At 42.8% G+C, this 19185-nt stretch overlaps 1 protein-coding gene across 2 annotated transcripts in view; it reads right to left on the reverse strand.

Moving 5' to 3' along the window:
- Positions 1 to 16407, reverse strand: part of LOC128360207 (alpha-2-macroglobulin) — a 34559-nt gene extending 18152 nt beyond the window's left edge. Inside the window, exons 1-18 of one of the 2 annotated variants that reach the window (XM_053320582.1) lie at positions 16040 to 16407; positions 13778 to 13958; positions 12609 to 12765; positions 10709 to 10761; positions 10047 to 10067; positions 9199 to 9367; positions 9001 to 9085; positions 8472 to 8592; positions 8265 to 8379; positions 8066 to 8175; positions 6937 to 7092; positions 6503 to 6739; positions 6252 to 6315; positions 1869 to 2014; positions 1617 to 1766; positions 1093 to 1311; positions 828 to 918; positions 597 to 750 (exon numbers count right to left, since the gene is read on the reverse strand). In XM_053320582.1, the coding sequence (XP_053176557.1) occupies positions 597 to 750; positions 828 to 918; positions 1093 to 1311; positions 1617 to 1766; positions 1869 to 2014; positions 6252 to 6315; positions 6503 to 6739; positions 6937 to 7092; positions 8066 to 8175; positions 8265 to 8379; positions 8472 to 8592; positions 9001 to 9085; positions 9199 to 9367; positions 10047 to 10067; positions 10709 to 10761; positions 12609 to 12765; positions 13778 to 13958; positions 16040 to 16122 (2312 nt within the window). In that variant the 5' untranslated portion in view covers positions 16123 to 16407. Of the gene's footprint in view, positions 1 to 400; positions 552 to 596; positions 751 to 827; positions 919 to 1092; positions 1312 to 1616; positions 1767 to 1868; positions 2015 to 6251; positions 6316 to 6502; positions 6740 to 6936; positions 7093 to 8065; positions 8176 to 8264; positions 8380 to 8471; positions 8593 to 9000; positions 9086 to 9198; positions 9368 to 10046; positions 10068 to 10708; positions 10762 to 12608; positions 12766 to 13777; positions 13959 to 16039 lie in introns of both variants that reach the window. The other variant, XM_053320584.1, reaches the window with a different exon arrangement.
- Between the last annotated feature and the right edge of the window lie 2778 nt (positions 16408 to 19185).

Consider the following 19185-nt stretch of genomic DNA (forward strand, 5'->3'; position numbering starts at 1 on the left):
GGATATCAACATCTGAATTGATTTATTAAGGACTATTCAATGATGTGGAAAATATTTGGGATTTTGAAACCAGGTTTTACTTTTTTTCAAATGTAAAGAATTGGGTTTTGGACTGTTGGTGGGACAAAACATGATTTGAGTCACTTTGTGTGTACATTTTTCACAAATTTTAGACATTTTATAGAACAGGTAACTTGATTAATCAAACCACACACACGCACACGCACACGCACACGCACACGCACACGCACACGCACACGCACACACACACGCACACACACACGCACACGCACACGCACACGCACACACACACACACGCACGCACACACACACACGCACACACACACACACACACTACTGATTTTGTTTTGATGGTCTTCATATTATATATTATCATTACCCCACAGAAACCAGGTCCCAGATCCAGGTCTCAGGGAAGAATGTCCTGACGGTCTCCTTCTTCTCCTCCTCCTCCTCTTTACCTTTCAGCACAGCACCTGAACTCTGTGGCATCATGTTGAAGGCCATGGGTACCGGAGAGTCTACCAGATCTAGAAACACATTCATAAAAAATTTAATTACACATTTAAACTTACCCAACAGAAACCAGCTCCCAGATCCAGGTCTCAGGGAAGAAGGTTCTAATAGTCTCCTTGGTCTCCTGATTTTGATTTCCAACAGATTGTTCCATTCTCCCGTAATCCAAAGCTGTGTCAAGGTCCATGGGAGCCCCACCTACTTCAGAATCTCCTGTAACCGCAGGTTTACATTATAACGCAAGTGTTTTGTTGTAGGGTCAAATGCCAGTGGCAAACCAGAAAACATACCATCATAGTAAAGCATGTCATACATAATCCTTTCATGGCAGTTATAAGGTTTTTTCACATCGGAGTTAGTCACAATCTTGATTCCAATTTCCTAGGAGGGGAGAGAGAGAGGATAAAAGCAGATGAGAGACTGTGGAGTCTTAATATACAACATCATATACTGTATATACACCTCATTTTTTTTTTTGACTGACTGAAGATCAATGTCAGTATCTCCTGTTGCCTGTTCTGTAAAATCCATATCAAAAATGACCAAGATTTATACTTTAAAGATGCTGTAGACGTCGTTCTTCTGGCTGGGCGGTCCAAAGTAAACTGAGCGCTTCGTTCGTCCGGTCGGCTCTACAACTTCCTCTACCTCCACTTCTGGCTCGGGTTCGGGTTCAGGCTCTGGCAGTGGCACAGGGAAGCAGGGATACGGCTCAGAGTCTTCAACCTCATAAGAGTAACCCGACAGCTTCTGTAAAGGCAGCTGGCTATACACCTGTAAAAACCACACACATACACACACACACACACACACACACACACACACACGTTTATGAGCCTGGGTAAGTCATCAGCAGCAGGTACTGTTGGTCAGCCCACCAGCAATATGGCAATATGGTAGAGGTTTACATGTAAATTGTGATCTGCAGTATCTGGAATGTTCACAGACTGTATTAAAATGTTATTGGTATGACCTGCACTGGTTTACATGCTGTTTTTTTTGCAAGAACACCATGTTCAGTTGAGTAAAGGAATCTGGCGTTAACTTGGAGAACACTAGCTCTGGGGATTGTCTCATACATAGTCAACAGTGAGTTCCTGCTCCGACTGCAGCAGGAGGACGCTCTGGTCAATGGCTCTGACTGAGCACAGGGAGCCTGGGTGAGCCTGGAGTTTGAGTGTGGTCTTCTCAGCTGGAAGCTCCTGGAGAGAGGAGAACCTCAGAGACACCTACAGAGGAGAAGCCAAGGTAGAGAGTCATTACATTCAGTTTTAAAAAAAGTCTTGATTCTTTCGTCGATGCTTAAAACTTTCCAGTTGGTCATGTGCTACCTTGTTATTGAGGCAGAGCTGAATGGGGAAGTCCTGACTGTCAGCCACACCTTCACCACTGGGCATCACAGTGTAAACTACAACCTGGGCAAATGGTGCCAGGTTTGTCACTTGAAGGAGTGACACAGTCAACTCCCCTTTGTTGACTGAGACATGAAACACAGAGAAAGGCAAATATTAATATATTAAATTACCCTGAAGCTAAGCTAGTTAGGTTAACACAAATCTGACCTAGAAAATTAGCTAATCCCAAAATGCTAAAGGATGAAAGTGAATCTTTTTCCATGAAAACAAAAACAAAAAGCTTTAGTCAATGGCTCAATACAGTAACTTTTGTTTTGGCCACTTGGGGGCAGTGTAAATGAGCCATAAACAAAGCAAACATATTGTTTTTTTACTTGATATGGCAATTGATGACTTGTCAGCTGACAGTTGCCCATTTACACATCCAGCAGATATCTAGCAACATTGAAAAGTTGCGTCTTATAGTAAAATACAAAGAGAGGTTGGATCTGGATATGATTATAGGTATGTAAAAGGCCATCCACACTAAGAATGATAAATATAACATTAACAATAAAGATAATTGGTTTTTTGTGTCCCTTGCCCGGACGCGGGTCATCAGGGCCCCCCCCTGGAGCCAGGCCTGGGGGTGGGGCTCGGAGGCGAGCGCCTGGTGGCCGGGCCTTCGCCCATGGGGCCCGGCCGGGCACAGCCCGAATAAGGGACATGGGACCCCGCTCCCACAGACCCACCACCAGTGAGAGGGGCCAAAGGGGTCGGGTGCAGTGTGAGCTGGGCGGCAGCCGAAGGCAGGGACCTTGGCGGTCCGATCCTCGGCTGCAGAAGCTAGCTCTAGGGACGTGGAACATCACCTCTCTGGTGGGGAAGGAGCCTGAGCTGGTGCGTGAGGTTGAGAAGTTCCGGCTAGATATAGTCTGCCTCACCTCGACGCACAGCAAGGGCTCTGGAACCAGTCTCCTCGAGAGGGGTTGGACTCTCGTCCACTCTGGAGTTGCCACTGGTGAGAGGCGCCGGGCAGGGGTGGCAATACTTATTGCCCCCGGGCTTGGTGCCTGTATGTTGGAGTTTACCCCGGTAGACGAGAGGGTAGCCTCCCTCCGCCTTCGGGTGGGGGGACGGATCCTGACTGTTGTTTGTGCCTATGGTCCAAACAGCAGCTCAGAGTATCCAGCCTTTTTGGACTCCTTGGAGGGGGTGCTGGAAAACACTCCCCCTGGGGATTCCCTTGTTCTGCTGGGGGACTTCAACGCCCATGTTGGTAGCGACAGTGAGACCTGGAAGGGTGTGATTGGGAGGAACGGCCCCCCCGATCTGAACCCAAGCGGTGTTCTGTTATTGGACTTCTGTGCTCGTCACAGATTGTCCATAACGAACACCATGTTCAAGTATAAGGGTGTCCATATGTGCATTTGGCACCAGGACACCCTAGGCCGCAGTTTGATGATTGACTTTGTAGTCGTGTCGTCGGACTTGCGGCCGCATGTCTTGGACACTCGGGTGAAGAGAGGGCCAGAGCTGTCAACTGATCACCACCTGGTGGTGAGTTGGCTCCAATGGTCCTGGCAGGCCCAAAAGCATTGTGAGGGTCTGTTGGGAACGTCTGGCAGAGTCTCCTGTCAGAGAGAATTTCAACTCCCACCTCCGGGAGAGCTTCGACCACGTACTGGGGGAGGCGGTGGACATCGAGTCCGAGTGGGCCATGTTCCGTGCCTCCATTGTTAAGGCGGCTGACCGGAGTTGTGGCCGCAAGGTGGTCGATGCCTGTCGGGGCGGCAATCCCCGAACCTGCTGGTGGACACTGGCGGCGAGGGATGCCGTCAAGCTGAAGAAGGAGTCCTATAGGGCCTTTTTGGCCTGAAGGACTCCTGAGGCAGCAGACAGGTACCGGCAGACCAAGCGGAGCGCAGCTAGGGCGGTCGCTGAGGCAAAAACCCGGACATGGGAGGAGTTCAGTGAGGCCATGGAAAAAGACTTCCGGACGGCTTCGAAGAGATTCTGGACCACCATCCGGCGTCTCAGGAGGGGGAAGCAGTGCGTTGTAAACACTGTGTACGATGGGGATGGTGCGCTGCTGACCTCGACTCAGGACGTTGTGGATCGGTGGAAGGAATACTTCGAAGACCTTCTCAATCCCACCGACACGCCTTCCGGTAAGGAAGCAGGGCCGAGGAACTCGGGTGTGGGCTTTCCTATCTCTGGGGTGGAGGTCGCCGAGGTGGTTAAAAAGCTCCTCGGTGGGAGGGCCCCGGGGGTGGATGAGATCCGCCCCGAGTTCCTCAAGGCCCTGGATGTTGTGGGGCTGTCATGGTTGACACGACTCTGCAGCATTGCGTGGACATCGGGGGCAGTGCCTCTGGATTGGCAGACTGGGGTGGTGGTCCCTCTTTTTAAGAAGGGGGACCGGAGGGTGTGTTCCAATTACAGGGGAATCACACTCCTCAGCCTCCCTGGTAAGGTCTATTCGGGGGTGCTGGAGAGGAGGGTCCGTCGGATAGTCGAACCTCGGATTCAGGAGGAGCAGTGTGGTTTTCGTCCAGGAACAGTGGACCAGCTCTATACCCTCTGCAGGATCCTTGAGGGTGCATGGGAGTTTGCCCAACCAGTCCACATGTGTTTTGTGGACTTGGAGAAGGCATTCGACCATGTCCCTCGGGGAATCCTGTGGGGGGTTCTCCGGGAATATGGGGTATCGGACCCCCTGATAAGGGCCGTCCGTTCTTTGTGTGACCGGTGTCAGAGCTTGGTCCGCATTGCCGGCAATAGATCAGACTTGTTTCCGGTGAGGGTTGGACTCCAGGGCTGCCCTTTGTCACCGATCCCGGGTACAAGCGGCCGAAATGAGCTTCCTCATTATACGGAGGGAGCTCGGAGTAGACCTGCTGCTCCTCCGCGTCAAGAGGAGCCAGATGAGGTGGCTCGGGCATCTAATCAGGATGCCTCCCGGACGCCTCCCTGGTGAGGTGTTCAGGGCACGTCCCACCGGTAGGAGACCCCGAGGAAGACCCGGGACACACTGGAGAGACTATGTCTCTTGGCTGGCCTGGGAACACCTCGGGATCCCCCGGGAAGAGCTGGACGAAGTGGCTGGGGAGAGGGAAGTCTGGGCTTCCCTGCTTAGGCTGCTGCCCCCGCGACCCGACCCCGGATAAGCGGAAGAGGATGGATGGATGGATGGATAAAGATAATTATGCGAGTGTCCACACTTATGAACTATAGCGTCCTATAAACAGCTGTGTAAAGCATGTGCGCGCTCCATCTGTGTCTGCAGCCAATTATAATCTCTATTGATGACCCGTTACTGCTGTATTCTGCATGGAAAAACAAAAAATAAAACCAGGCAGGTTCACCGGCAGCTGCTGATTTGTTGTTTTTCCAATGGATGGAATAGAGGATAATGCTTTGTTTGAATCTGGGATTGACAAAGTCTGAGGACAGTACACTTGGTGAGACTTACAGTGACTTGGGCGCAATATTGACAGCTCTGATGAAGAGTTTTTGGGACTCGAGTAAGCACACAGCTACACACAGTATTAAATATGTAAAGTTACTGTGTTCTTTTAAAAGGTTTTATTGAAACTCATAGCCTAACCCGAACCCAGTGTGAGTTAATATACTGGTCTAGTTCAGTTAAATCATTACCGGACCATTAACCATTAACCTGACAAACTGTTTCAGGTGTAATATGTGTGTTTTAATTGTGTTTATAATAAAAGTAAATTGAGAAAGTTTTTGAATATAAACATATGCGTTTATAAATGAATATCTACTGGTGAATTCAAATGAACCAGTCTTTGATAGCAAAGTGTTTGTCCCAGCATGACACCCTCCAAAATAGACTGCCACTTACACACTGTTGCGACTTATACGCCGTTTTTTACGGTATGTCTTTTTATTTCTGCTGATTAAACCCAAACCCCTGAAGTAAATACCTGACTCTTCAGCAGCTAAATGCTCCACAATGTTCACCAGCTACTCACTTACTTTCTCTGCCTGCTGTTTGCTGCTAAACAGGTAGTGTCCAGTGGATTTATAGACTTTTTCACTAAACTAAGCTAAGGGCTGCCTGCAAAAACACTATGAGAGCAGTGAAAGTCAACCAAAACAGTAAAGTTGCAGGGTTTTTTTTTAAAAATGAGGAAATTGTATGTTGAGGTCTAATTTAAGATGGACAACAAAAACTACAGTATATGTGTTACTAATCATTTATGGGCGCCAGTGGAGCTCTATGTCAAACAGGAAAATCAATTAATGTACATTTTGGTCTTTTCATATGATTTGTAGACAATAAAAGAACTACAGAATATCATTACACTTATACTTAAAGATAACCTTCTTAGTTTAAATGAAATGAGTTCATACCAGTTCCTGCTTTAACAGTCACTGGGATGCGACCATGCTGCACAATTCCACCTCTGGAAATCACCTACAATGAACAGATAAACACACACAGAACTGTATCAATGCTTAGTGTAGATTTTACACAATTAGTTTTACTTTCCTTGTGTACAAGACCTTTAATTACTGTTCAACTAAATGCATCCCCAGTAGCAGCTAGGTGTATAAATACTGACAGTAGCCTACCTGTACAACCCATAACACACTGTTCTTACCAGATAAAAGAAGTCGAGGACTTCCTGTCCTTTCTTTAGCTCATCCCCCTGGATGATGTACTGAGCACGCACAGTGGCATCTTTATTACAGGCGATCCTTCCGTTGACCTGCATGAGCTTTAAGAAACTGCTGCTCTTGGAGTAAAAAGCTGCAACATTGTGGTAGGCAGACCTGTACTCTGGTCTGCGTGTGTTGGGGGTGTATGGGTCATTCTCCTCCTTCTTTCTGGACGTCGCCTGTTGACAACAACAGCCACAATCAAAGGTCAAAATTCACCTTCAAGCCCCGATTCTTCACCAACACTAAACCAACTCTCAAAAATAGTTTTAATGAGAATTACGACCTGTGTGGTCTGCCCCCAACATGATTGATAGGAGAGTTTCCTTAAGTACATACAAGTGACATTTTTAAAAGGGAACTACATTGAACCAACCTTCAGAGACACACCAGAATTCCAGAGGGAAGTGTCCAGAGAAAAAGAAGCCATGCCTTTCATGTCTGTAGTGAGCGTTGAGCTTTCTGCGTCCCCGATGAACAGGTACACAGGTTCATTGGCGACAGGTTTGTTGTCTGGACCAATCACTTTGACCTGCAAACAAGTCAAACAGTAGTACACTTTTAAGACTCAAACTTCATTTTCAGAAATGTTTATTTTCCAGCTACATATTGATGATTTCGCCACTCTTAGTTGAGAAATAATCTTTGTCCTGAACCTGGTCCTAGAGACAGGTTATTAAAGGCTAATGGGTAAACTCCCTTTGAGAGCCATGTTTATTCATGGTTTTAGAGGAGTCCTAGATAACTAATGTGCTGAAGTGATACAGGCACAAGGGGAAAGTTCATGGAGTCCCCAATATAGAAATGGTTCAACCTTTAGACAGCATAAATGTGAGCATCAATTTTTGTGGCAATCTGCCAATTAGATATTATTTTATGTGAGCTTCTTGACATTATGGCCTGGTGGTCGCACAATAACTGGATACAATTTGTAGCTACCAAATGGAACATTTAGCTGATTGAATTAACTTTTTACTTCTTGATCAAAACAAGATTAACTTTGCAACTATGAGTTTTGTTCACAGTTATAACAACAAAGGCTTCCAAAAAGACTATGTCTCTGATTCTATGTGTGTTGTAATATTTAAAGTCATCCGCTGCTCCTCACTCATGGCAAAAAAACATGAAATCTCAGAGATGAAGAGAGTCAAGGTTGATTCATTAAGTGTTCTGTAGCTTTGATCGTATCATGTTTTACATGGAATTGAAGACTTTCACTTTTCTGTTTTGTCTGAGCGTTTCAAGCACAGTGTAAGCTTAAAATTGAGAGTGACATTTAACCTTGGAAACAAAGCTACAGAGCAGCTAGTTCAGTGTCAGCTGAAATATTTAAAAACAGAAGCTCAGGCTATTTGTCATGCGTCTATGTTGAGGGACACTGGATGTGACAAGAAAACTTTCAAAGTCTATGGTGCTGACCTATTTTGCCCCCTTGGCCAATCTATGTCATTTTAGAGATTATTTACATTCAAAATAAAGAAAAGGGCATTGAAGAAAGTAATTACCTTTCCCTCGAATGGGATGCCAGGTTTATACGCTGGAGGTACATCCTCAAAAGTGACAGTTCTGATGTGGCTGCTGAAGCTGGTCCGCCCGTTACCTTTCAGAATCACCCCTAGATAAGACGTGCACATATAGATTACACCTCATCGTGAACAAGTCGTGATCACTGCATGTACAGTGTCATGTGTCCGGTCAGCCTACCCGTGCCGTACTCCTCCATTTCAGCATCCACCTCAAAATTGTCATCGTATATGCTCTTGGTGAGGGAGAACGCTGTTACGTTCACTGTTTGTGTAGCGCAACCATTTTTATCCGTCTATAACATAGTGACAAGTGTAGAAAAAAAGAATTAGAGAAAGAAGGCTATGATTACAGCAAGTCAGATTTTTTTGAATGTTGAATACTTACTGTCATTTCATATGTCTTGCAGAGGTCAGTAGTTTGGGCAGTTGAATACCAGTAATACCGAATGGCATTTCTACAAAACACAGCCTTGACTGAACCAATAACTGGTTTCCCATAAGTGTACCTGCACACAGATACAGAGATTCCTTTAATTTGACATTGATTTTAGATTCATATCTAGAGGAGTGTTAATGTTAGTTAGCCTAGGCTAGCTTCCACTTTAAGAGTGGAATACAAACTTAACAGCATGATGGGTCCTCCCTAATGTTGAAAGTTGTGAAGGCAGACGACTTAAAATCACGGGTTGCTATAAAATGGAAAAGAGTTTGACGTCTCAGACCGTCATAGAAGTTTTTAGCATGTCTAGCACCACCGTTAGTCAGTTAACTGAAGAGTGAACTGCTTTCCTTTCATTTTATCCTCTTTTGATGAACACTGAAAAATGTATACCAAAGCTACAGCATCATTATGGTCTATATGTCCTCATAGAAAAAGTGAGGGCAATTAAAACATCAGTAACTTTAACACTCACTTTCCACAAATCTTTATGGTTGCCTCCTGATCCAGGATGGTAATCACACTGGGCAGGTGGACTGTTACCTCGTACTTTGGCAAAACTAAAGCAAAGGAAACATCGAAATCTGAAATCTTACAAACTTAAAACAGATGACATCCTATCAAATTAGTTGGTGATGTGAGACTATTGTTTTAACTTGCAACTCTAACATACCATATTCCTTGATGTCAAAGCTGTGGGATATTTGCTCTCCTTTATCCGTTGTGGCGGTAATCATGTAGCTTCCTTGCGCCGCCTCAGGAATTATGGGGTGGAAAAGATCAAGGATGCCACCAGCAACAGACTTATCCAACCACTGGGCGATGCGATTTGAACTGGGATCCTACATGAAGACAGACGCACATTTCATTGGAGGCCAACCTCAGAGCTTTTGGCCGTGTGCTGCAGATGACAAGCTTTGGCAAGTGAAAATCAAGGAGAAAGAAGTTAATATGAATTGATATGTTAATTTACTGTAGCGTGTGATTTTGCCAACTTAAGTGATTTTGTTAGATTTGGAACTTTTAAGACCTCTTTAGCAACCCCCCCCCCCCCCCCCCCCCCCCCCCCCCCCCACCTAGCAACACATTACTGACTTTTTGGACAGACGTTCTCTTCTTGGGAGTCTTCAGTATTTCTCAGAGAATGCATACTAAAGGGCCATCCACAACAAGAATGATAATTATAAACTATAATGATGATGTCAGAATCCACACTTATGAATGACAGCATTGTTGTGTCTCAAATCAAAAACTGCCGGAAATGATGATTGACTAGCTGCAGCAAGCTAGCGTTAGTAGGGGTGTGTTTTTGGATATCAGTTGGCAAACACTTGTACATTTCCAAAGCAGATAGTTGCTGAATTTATTTATTGATCCCTCTGCCCTGTCTCCTTATCTAACAATGTAGGTTAGGGTGCTATGAGTAGAGGTCAGCAGTCCTCCACAGCTCTATCAGACTATGGATTGTCCATTGATTCAAGTTCACTGAGCCACAGCAGCAAAAGTTTGAATTAATCTTACCTGGAGCTCCACCACTTTGTACTGAAAAAGAGAAGAAAACATTTATGTAAACACAATATACACAATGTGCAATTAGATTACATTAATTGCAACAGTTGGTCAATTTTGTACCAAGAGTAGAAAATGTGTTGTTTCATAACAAAAACTTGTAATGCTCAGAAAATCCATTGAAAAAAAAGACACTTCTGACTCACCAACAGACTTACTGGCATTCATTACATATGTTATGGACAAACTTCTTTTAAACATACAGCACTCAATTTCTAATTCTAGACAAGATTCTGGCATTTGGCGTTCACTGCACGCGGCTTTGTTTCCAGCCAGTATCCGCTCATCACAAACGGAAAAGGCCTTGAAGCCTATATTGATTCAGATGTTTGGGTCAAATGCAGTGTGTGCCAAATGAACTCTGACAGCATGTTTATCACACTACTCCACACAGCGCCTCACACCCACGCTGTCTTCAAAATCAACAAACAGCCCTCCTTTTCACCTCCCACTCTCCTGAACCAAAATAGACCTCGCTCTTTAGATTCACGGACTGCACGGTGGAAATCATGGCAGTTTACAAAGTTCACCGGCTGGAATTATTACACATACACACATCATTAAGTCTTACATGAATTTAAAAAGGACAAACATGAATAAAAGGAAAAACTTACCACTCGAGTGACTGGGATGAAATTGGTATCCATAGAAACTATTCGGAACTGGACTTTAAAGAAAAAAAAAAAGGAGGGGGGCAAGATATTACCACCAACTTATCATCTGAATATAATACAGGTACAATAATAAATCATGTTTAGAAAATAGTAATAGTGTTGTTCTTGTTCTGTAAAACCACTGGAACCAGGAAGGAGTGCCAGGAAGCAATAGTTTTATGAGAAATGAGAAATGTGATCTTAAAGAGGTACCTCAGTGACTACAGAATGGTCAAACATTAAAGCAGAATAATATATGATTAGAATAAAGCAGATAGTCCTTCGTATGGATCAAAAGCACTGGATCCTACAATTCCCATAATGCAAATCAGTATCTTATTTTTATTCGACTTTCACTGCCAGGTCTTTCAAGCTCCACACCCTCAGTTTGTAACGCAGCATTCTGTTAAAAAATTATCATCTCCAAGCACAAGCCAAAACAAATAACTCTGATGACATCACTATGACATCAAGGTTGCCTTCACTGACTTGAAAACAGCGCCCCCAGAGCCAAAATGGACAGAAACATTTTCACAAGGTGAGTTGTACTTAACATGTCAAGAGAACTGATTTTGTAAAATTTATGGAGTGCCCCTTTAATTTGAACTACTGCAGAGTCCATTCAAATTATGCCACATATGTATTTATCAATTGACAAACATATCATTTGAATTGATAAGGAATTAATTAAATGGTTTGAATGCAGACAGAAACTTAACCAGTGAGACTAAGCTGAGGTTGAACCATACAAGCAGTTTATAGCCATCCATTGGTTGATTCTACTGCCAATCACAGGGTGTGTGCCTTTGTCCAGCTCAGCAAGTGAAAACCCAGAAGCCCCACCCCGTTGTGATGTGATCATGTTTGTATCAAACAGCCCCTGTTGCAGTCAGACATGGAGCTGTGTGTTAATTCAAAGTTTATTAATATTAAAACATGTCACATTGCACCAAATTTGACACTGCACAACTTTGGGTCCTCAGCAATACATCCTCCAAGAGTGAAGTCGACTGGGATACACAAAGGATGCATATACATACAGACATACATACAGTCAGAGATTCCTTCCTTTATTTGCCTGTGATGAGGGGAAACCTTGATGATGTCACCAGGGTGATCTCAGGTTGGGCTTTAGACTTTTTATTTTGACAGAAAGTCTCTGTTATAAACAAGGGGCATGAGTCTAAAAGATATGGACATTTACCAGGCAGGTGGTGTAAAGACAGAAGCTATCAAGTTGTGGTGTCCAGTATTTCTTCAGCTTTACCCATTCTAATAACAAAATGACAGGATATCTCAGCCTCCTTTTTTATCCGTCACTTGCAAGTCTGCAAACTTTATGGAAATTAAATATAAAATAGTTTTTCGAACTGAAACCGAAATTGTCAATTTTTTTCCCCCACAGTAAATACATTTATACTAATATGACAGTGACACACTGATGGTTCCAAATATTACCAACATTTTAAAAAAACAAAATACTTCAGATTTACACTTACACTGTTTTTTAAACCACAATGGGATTTAATTAGTATTTGACATATACAACTTCATATTTTTAAAGCACACAGCAACTACCAAGAACTCTTGAGGAACCACCACTCTTCTGCGTGCTGAATATAGACATAATTCCTAAAGTTGTCAAGTACTGGCTCAGCATTATGCAGATATTGTAAAGTAGTCCAAAATTGTGCAAGTGAAGCTGAATTGGTAAGCAGTGCAGAGATGATGATGTGGGCTGTATGCAGCAGCAAGTCTACCACACAGTAGGGAGCTCTAACACTTTAAATTATCCTTCTAGTGGACACTGAGTAATCATGATATTGATGGTGAATGAAGTACTCTGCTATAAGATACTTACCAGTCTGTCCAGGTTTGTAGATAGGTTTATCAGTCTGGATGATATGGATGAAAGCAGGAGGTTCTATAAGGATTTTGGTCTTCTTGTTCATCAAGGCGCTCTCACCCTGAATGGTGACATTTATGGTTGCCACGGTTCTGGCTCGCACTGTAGGGACCTGTAATACCAGCCAACACATATCTGTCACAGAGGACCAGCAGATATTTGAATCTTCAGGAGGGGCGGAAGGGAAGAAGGGTGAAAGGATCCTGTTTATGCTTCTAAAAATCTCCTTCTATAGTGAGTTTGGTGTGCAACATCTGACAACTATCATAGTATAGAATTACTGCTTGGGAGCAAATCCAACTGCTTCCACTACAAGCTTAATTATGAAATGTCGTCATACTTGTATCCATATGTTTTCACTTGCTTATGGAGCTGCTGTTACATAACGGCTGTAACCACTTCTAAATTTGGAAGGGGTGTTTTTCGTGTGGATATATATATATATATATATATATATATATATATATATATATATATATATATATATATATATGAATAAACACCCCTCATGAATTTTGAAATTGTGTGTGTGTTGTGAGACTGAGGACTCAGATTAGGAGGCAGGGTGTGTTTTCCAGAGGAATGCAGGTACATATCAGGCCTCTGGCAGAAAGCTGCCTTTGTTTAGTTGCAGAGAGACAAATGCCAGAGCAGGCCTGCAGCAGGGCCAAACACCGGGGAGCCAAGTGAAATTAAGTGCTATTGTCACAGAGCTGATTGGGGTCGGCGGGTCAGTTCGCATCAATATGGAGCAAGGTCCGTAAGTTACATAACAGCGAGCAGTGGTGTGACAGAAACCAGAGCAATAATCTACAGGGAACCATTGATGCTGACAGCCTCGGTCATGGCGCCGGCTGGATAATTAGGTACAGAACGATGCCAGGATTTGTGCCATTAGTTTAATGGAGGGCCAGGGGAAGAGGAGAGGAATGTAAACTGGTCTAAACCTGTGCCTGGAAATCTTGTGGATGCATTTCATGTTTTGTTCTTCTCTATTCTACCTTACTCTGACTGGAAAAGCTGAGGTAAATACTGAAGAACAAATCATTTATTTGTCTGAGCTGGAATTTCACACCCTCGTCTGTAAAATGTCAAACTTTGTGTGTACACATGTTGAGTCAGACCTGGAATGTTAGGCAGCGGTAAAAGTCCTGCTTCACAGCCTCCTCCAGGATGACAGTACTGCCAGAGTCCATGTTAAGGGTGATGACCAGTGAGACGGGCTCTGTGGGGTCGTGGATTTGGGCACAGAGGGTCTCCTGTTTCCCTCCTCTCACATGAGAGCTCACCGTCACTGCAAATATGCTGTGTGGAGAGAGAGAGGGGACATTACTCACTGACTGCTGGGAAAAAACGAAGAAGAAAAACAAAGATGTGTGCAACAGCTAAAAGCAGCCCATGGATCACATTTTTGTTTCTGTTCTTGCATTACTTAAGTCAACCATAGATATATTTTGTTATTGCAATAATGTTCCTGGAATGTTTCTGGTATATAGTATATTGTTTTTGTTTTCAATTTTCTCACATTGAGCCTGAGCATGTGAAATTAATTGGGTGTTATTGGTGTTGCCTGTTTAATTACATTAGCTATGAGGTGGGAATAAAGGTTAACACTGGAAAACCTGTTCAAGCATTTAGACATTAAAGTAGATATAATCCATATTTTTACAATAACTGAGTCAAATGACTATGTGCAATGTGAAAGGTGTCATTCTTAAAGACAAACACAAAACTACACACCTGCTCTCCAGAGCTTTTTAGCATCTTTCAGCTAATTATTTTAGTTTTCCGACCCACAACTTCACACTTTTGGTTTGCTCTCATAGCGCAGTTTCATGTGAAATAGCGCTAAATACACCACTATATGCTATCTGCCCAGCACCAGCAGGCTAAGTTAGCTGGTGAACCTAGTGGAGATATTAGCAGCTAAAGAGACAGACATTTTTTCACAGGAACTGATGGAAAGCAAAACATAGCTAGAACGACAGTGAATAGTGAACATGCATTCATCTGGTAGTCAGAAATATGACTCCAAATAAATTCTTAAGTTGCTCTGTGTTTGCTATTTGAGTCAATGGCTAACAGTTCATGTTTGCTAACGTGTTTAAAATCTCAGTGTTTGTTAACATCTTGTTTATGCTGCCCACAAGTGACTAAAAAAAGTTATTACAGATTTAAATGTATATATATTTATACACATACATACATACATATATATATACATACAAATGCGCTGTACCAAGTTACAATTTGTATACACTTGTACTTTACTTCAGTATTTTAAATGTATGTTACTTTTATACTTTGAGGGAAATATTGTACTTTTAAGCCCCCTACATGTGTAAAATATAATATTAGTACATTGTGATTATAATACTTATGTACTTTGACATGATAGGATTTGGAATGTTTTATTTATAATTTAATATTTCGAAATGATGGTATCGGTCATTTTACTGGGAACCTCCCCCACTGAAACAGACATGTGCTAATCAGTATTTGAGATGTGCCGTTATTAGAACGTGTTCTCCATGCGTATTGTACGGAAGGACATTCTAAACAATCCTATTATCGAGATTTTACTGAACACGCTTCTGAATATTCTGTGTTTGAAGCTGGGTGGCACACAGGGGCCCCGCTACTGCCAATGAGAAATAAAGGACACATTTAATTGAGTTTTGGTTGGTGCTGCTGAGAATATTGATGCTGTTTTTGCCAGAGAGGAAGTTGCATGATGAAAAGTCATTTGACTGGTTCAACTCTGTTACAAGATGAAAGGCATTTGAGTCATGATGGCCTGCCTGCAGATAAGAGCAAAACAAAGGTCAAAGCGGGAATCAATCTGTATGCAGGAACCATGTTTAAGGAGTTTTTTGTCTTTGTAAGTGATCTAAAACTTGCTCCTAGGCCATAGACAGTGTGTGGTAACATTGCATTAAACTGCATTATAGAAGCAATGTTGGTCCTCAGCAGATGCTTCAGGTCATTGAACAGACTGACCAAATAAACTCTTATCAGTCATCACTCATTGGTCCACTTTGTCCAGATCATTTTAGCAGATGTGAGCAGATCATGAATCAAATGGAGGTAAGTGGCAACAGATGGAGGAGGATTTGCCAAACACACACACACACACACACACACACACACTGGTGCTTCTCTACACATTGCATAACCCTATCCTGAGGCCAACCACTGGACTTTGTGCTTCATCAGAGGAGGCGATGCTAGATTTTGTTCACAAACTGACAAACACTGCAACCTTTTACTGCTTTTCCTGCAAACACAGGAGCGTGCAATGGCGTCTACTGGCGTGACGCAGAAACCTAACTTTTGCAGACAGTCTTCTTCTCAGCATGACACTGACAAAAACTTCTTTCACTTACGTGTCATTAAGGTGGGCCGATGTCGCAGTTTGCAGGAACGCGGATGCAAGCATGACAGCAAACATTTGGAGGACAGGTGCCATGACTGCAGAGCAGAGTCGGCGCTTTGCACAGCGACGGGACAACAGCGAGACAACACCGGAGGAGGAGGACGCACTTCCAGCCTGCTACCCTCACTGCGGGCCGGACACAGAGAGAGACTGAGAGAGGGATGTGCAGGGCACAAAGTTGCTCAAACGGTGGGGGCGGCGGTGGCTTGCTGTTTATATCCCCAAACCACCGCCACCCCCTCCCTCTGAGTCACTCCCCCCCAAGTTCGTTGGACCTCTGCAGCCTCCTCCCTATTCCCAAAGGAGTTTTACTTCCCAAAAGTTAAATCACAGCCCTGCCTGCTGCCAGAAGTCCACTCCTCCGGTTTGAGCCTGTTGAGCAGACTGGTCGTGTATTGAAGACATTAGAGATAACAGTTTTAAGATAGAGGATCTCAGGGAGGATTTTCTGTGGGGGCCCCCGAATGGGCCTCACAGAATATCATCATTAAGCTTTACACTACATCTTTATATGATCAGGAGATTTAGTATTGCACTTCCAAAAGAAAAAGTTGGACTCCTTACTTCAGATTCATCCTTTCTAGACTATTTTGAAAATGTTGTATTAGAGTGGACAGAGGGCTGAAACAGAGAGAAACGGATGTGTTTTGAAATGTAACAGGGTAATGTGAACATGCTGAAGTCTCAGCAGGTGTTCAGACTGAAAACAGTTCTGTGATAAAACATCACATAGCCTCTGGTACTGGTGAGACAAATCCAATCCAAAGAAGTCCAGTTTAAGAACCAGATCCATGAGATGGAAGCCTTAAGCCAAAACCACTGGACAGAGGTTTATAATCTTATGTTGTTGACAAGTTATTCTTTCTTTCACTGCAACAACTGAGGTAAGCAGTAGAAATACACAGTTTGTGTTATAAAGTAATCCACCAGAAATTGCGGAACAGTGCAACACCTGTGCTGTGTTGCAACAAAAGTTGAGTTGGGTTCAGCCTTTTAGCCGGGCATCCCTGTGTTTCAGTCTGAGAGTGGGTCTGAACACGGCCTTTTGGTCCCTTAAACTGGGCAGTTTCTGTGCAGATAAAGCACGATTTGTATCCTAAATATGTCAGTTTTAGAATGACACCAAATTTCTGCATGATTCTCATCTGAAATTCATTTGGAGGGGTTCACTGCCCAAATAATCATGCAATCTGGCAGTGGGATTGGATGGATTATTGGCAGGTCAAACATTTTGCAGTTCTATGATCTGATTTCCCACATGGCTGCTATCAAAAGATCCATTTCAAACAGTGGAGAGCTTGTTTAACATTGCACTGTGATATAAATCCAACTGAATTTTCCTGCTTAAAAGATGGACCACTGAATATATCAGAATCATCTGTGGACAAAAGAGATTTGTGGTTTCTATGTTTCCATGTGAGTGTCCATGTCATAACTGATTGATCAAACCATTGAAGCATTGAAGTTTTTTTCCATACAGAGGACAAACAACTTATATTGTATGTGAGCTAATTCAATATCCAATATTGATTGTCATCTACCAACATAAGGATCGTGTAGGCAGTGTGCGATGGACAGTCCTACCTCTGTATTTTTCTATAACTATTTGGCAAAAAACAATATTTAACCAATAACCAGAGGGAGGTGAGTAATTGAAACACACAGCTGAAGGAATCTGGCACGACACATCGTACACAAGGACGACTCGATGAGGCACAGCAGAGGGTAAACATGAGGAGAATTTCTCACAGGATATTAAAAATCATCCCTCTGACACGCGACGCTCCCTCACTTCATTCCTCTGTGAGGACAGGAAGCAGAATACAGATCGGTGGAGACATTTCATTTCCACAACACAGACAGGTGTGGTCAGAATTTTCCAGTTTGTCAATACCTGAATTAAACAGTTATCAGAAGCCTGCATTACAATACAGAAGAAAGTGCTGCAAGTGTATTGTGTTGGGATTTTTATTTTTTCCATTCCAGGTACGTTGGCGAGCTTGTTTGCCACTACTGGAGGCGACACGGTGACAGTTTCCATGATGTCTATCCTCCAGCTTTTCTTTTATCTTTTGTCTCCACCTGCCTTTGATCTGTGCTGCTACAAAAATCAATCAAAGATAATGGTGAATAGAACAGGAATTATAACAATGTATTTTCCTATTTGGAGACAATGTGCAGCACTGTTCTTATTCTGGAGTCAGATTTTTCCACACAGTTTCTGTCTTTAGTAACACCAGACTGAGGTCAGAAGATATCCTCAGAACAACTAAAGTGTATGAAATTGTGCGTGGTAGCAATTATGATTCAAGTTAGCCGTTTTATATAATCACTGGGGAAATTAGATTGGAATAGAATGGAGCAGAGTAAAGAAAAACAGTATTTGGCCCCTATAGGAGCAATTTACAGGAGTCAAACTGATCAATAATGACTGTAGTGGGCTAATTGTGCTGCTTCTACAGAGGAGTTTTCACAATCCAAATACCCCTGACAATGGCTTTTATACTTTCATGTGTAATTGTTCAAATGAGCCTGTTTTTAACATCTAATGTTTCATTTTCTTTCATTCTACATATCTTATGTCCTTTCTTCTTTCTTTCCTTCTCCACAATCCTTGCTCTTATTAGACCTTTCACTACCTGATCTGAAAGCATGAACATCCTCAAAACTGGAGATAAAGTAATGCTTTCTCAGTGTGTGTTTGTATTACTGAGTAAATGTACTGCTAATGCTTATAAAGTGAATTGGGATTGTCCTTCTGGTATCATCTCCCTTTTTAAATGAGGGTTTATTGAGTTATTGTCATGTTTTATTCACTGTCTCTGTGTTTTTATTAGGGCCTAACCAATATTGGATTTTAGAGGCCAATGCCGATACCGGTATTTTGAGCTATAAGAAACTGATATCGATATATTGGCAGATAATGTCAAGAATATATACATACAAACACATACAGTATGTAATGGAGACATGATATTTTACAGTTTAACAGTAATCTTTATTGTATAAACTGAGTGCACTGAAACAGTAAACTTTACTTTGAATTTAATCATTATCATTAGCTATGATGCTTGTATAACTTTAAAAAAAAAATCA

This window comes from Scomber japonicus, chromosome 6 (assembly GCF_027409825.1).
Source record: "Scomber japonicus isolate fScoJap1 chromosome 6, fScoJap1.pri, whole genome shotgun sequence".
Classification (NCBI taxonomy): Eukaryota; Metazoa; Chordata; class Actinopteri; order Scombriformes; family Scombridae; genus Scomber; species Scomber japonicus.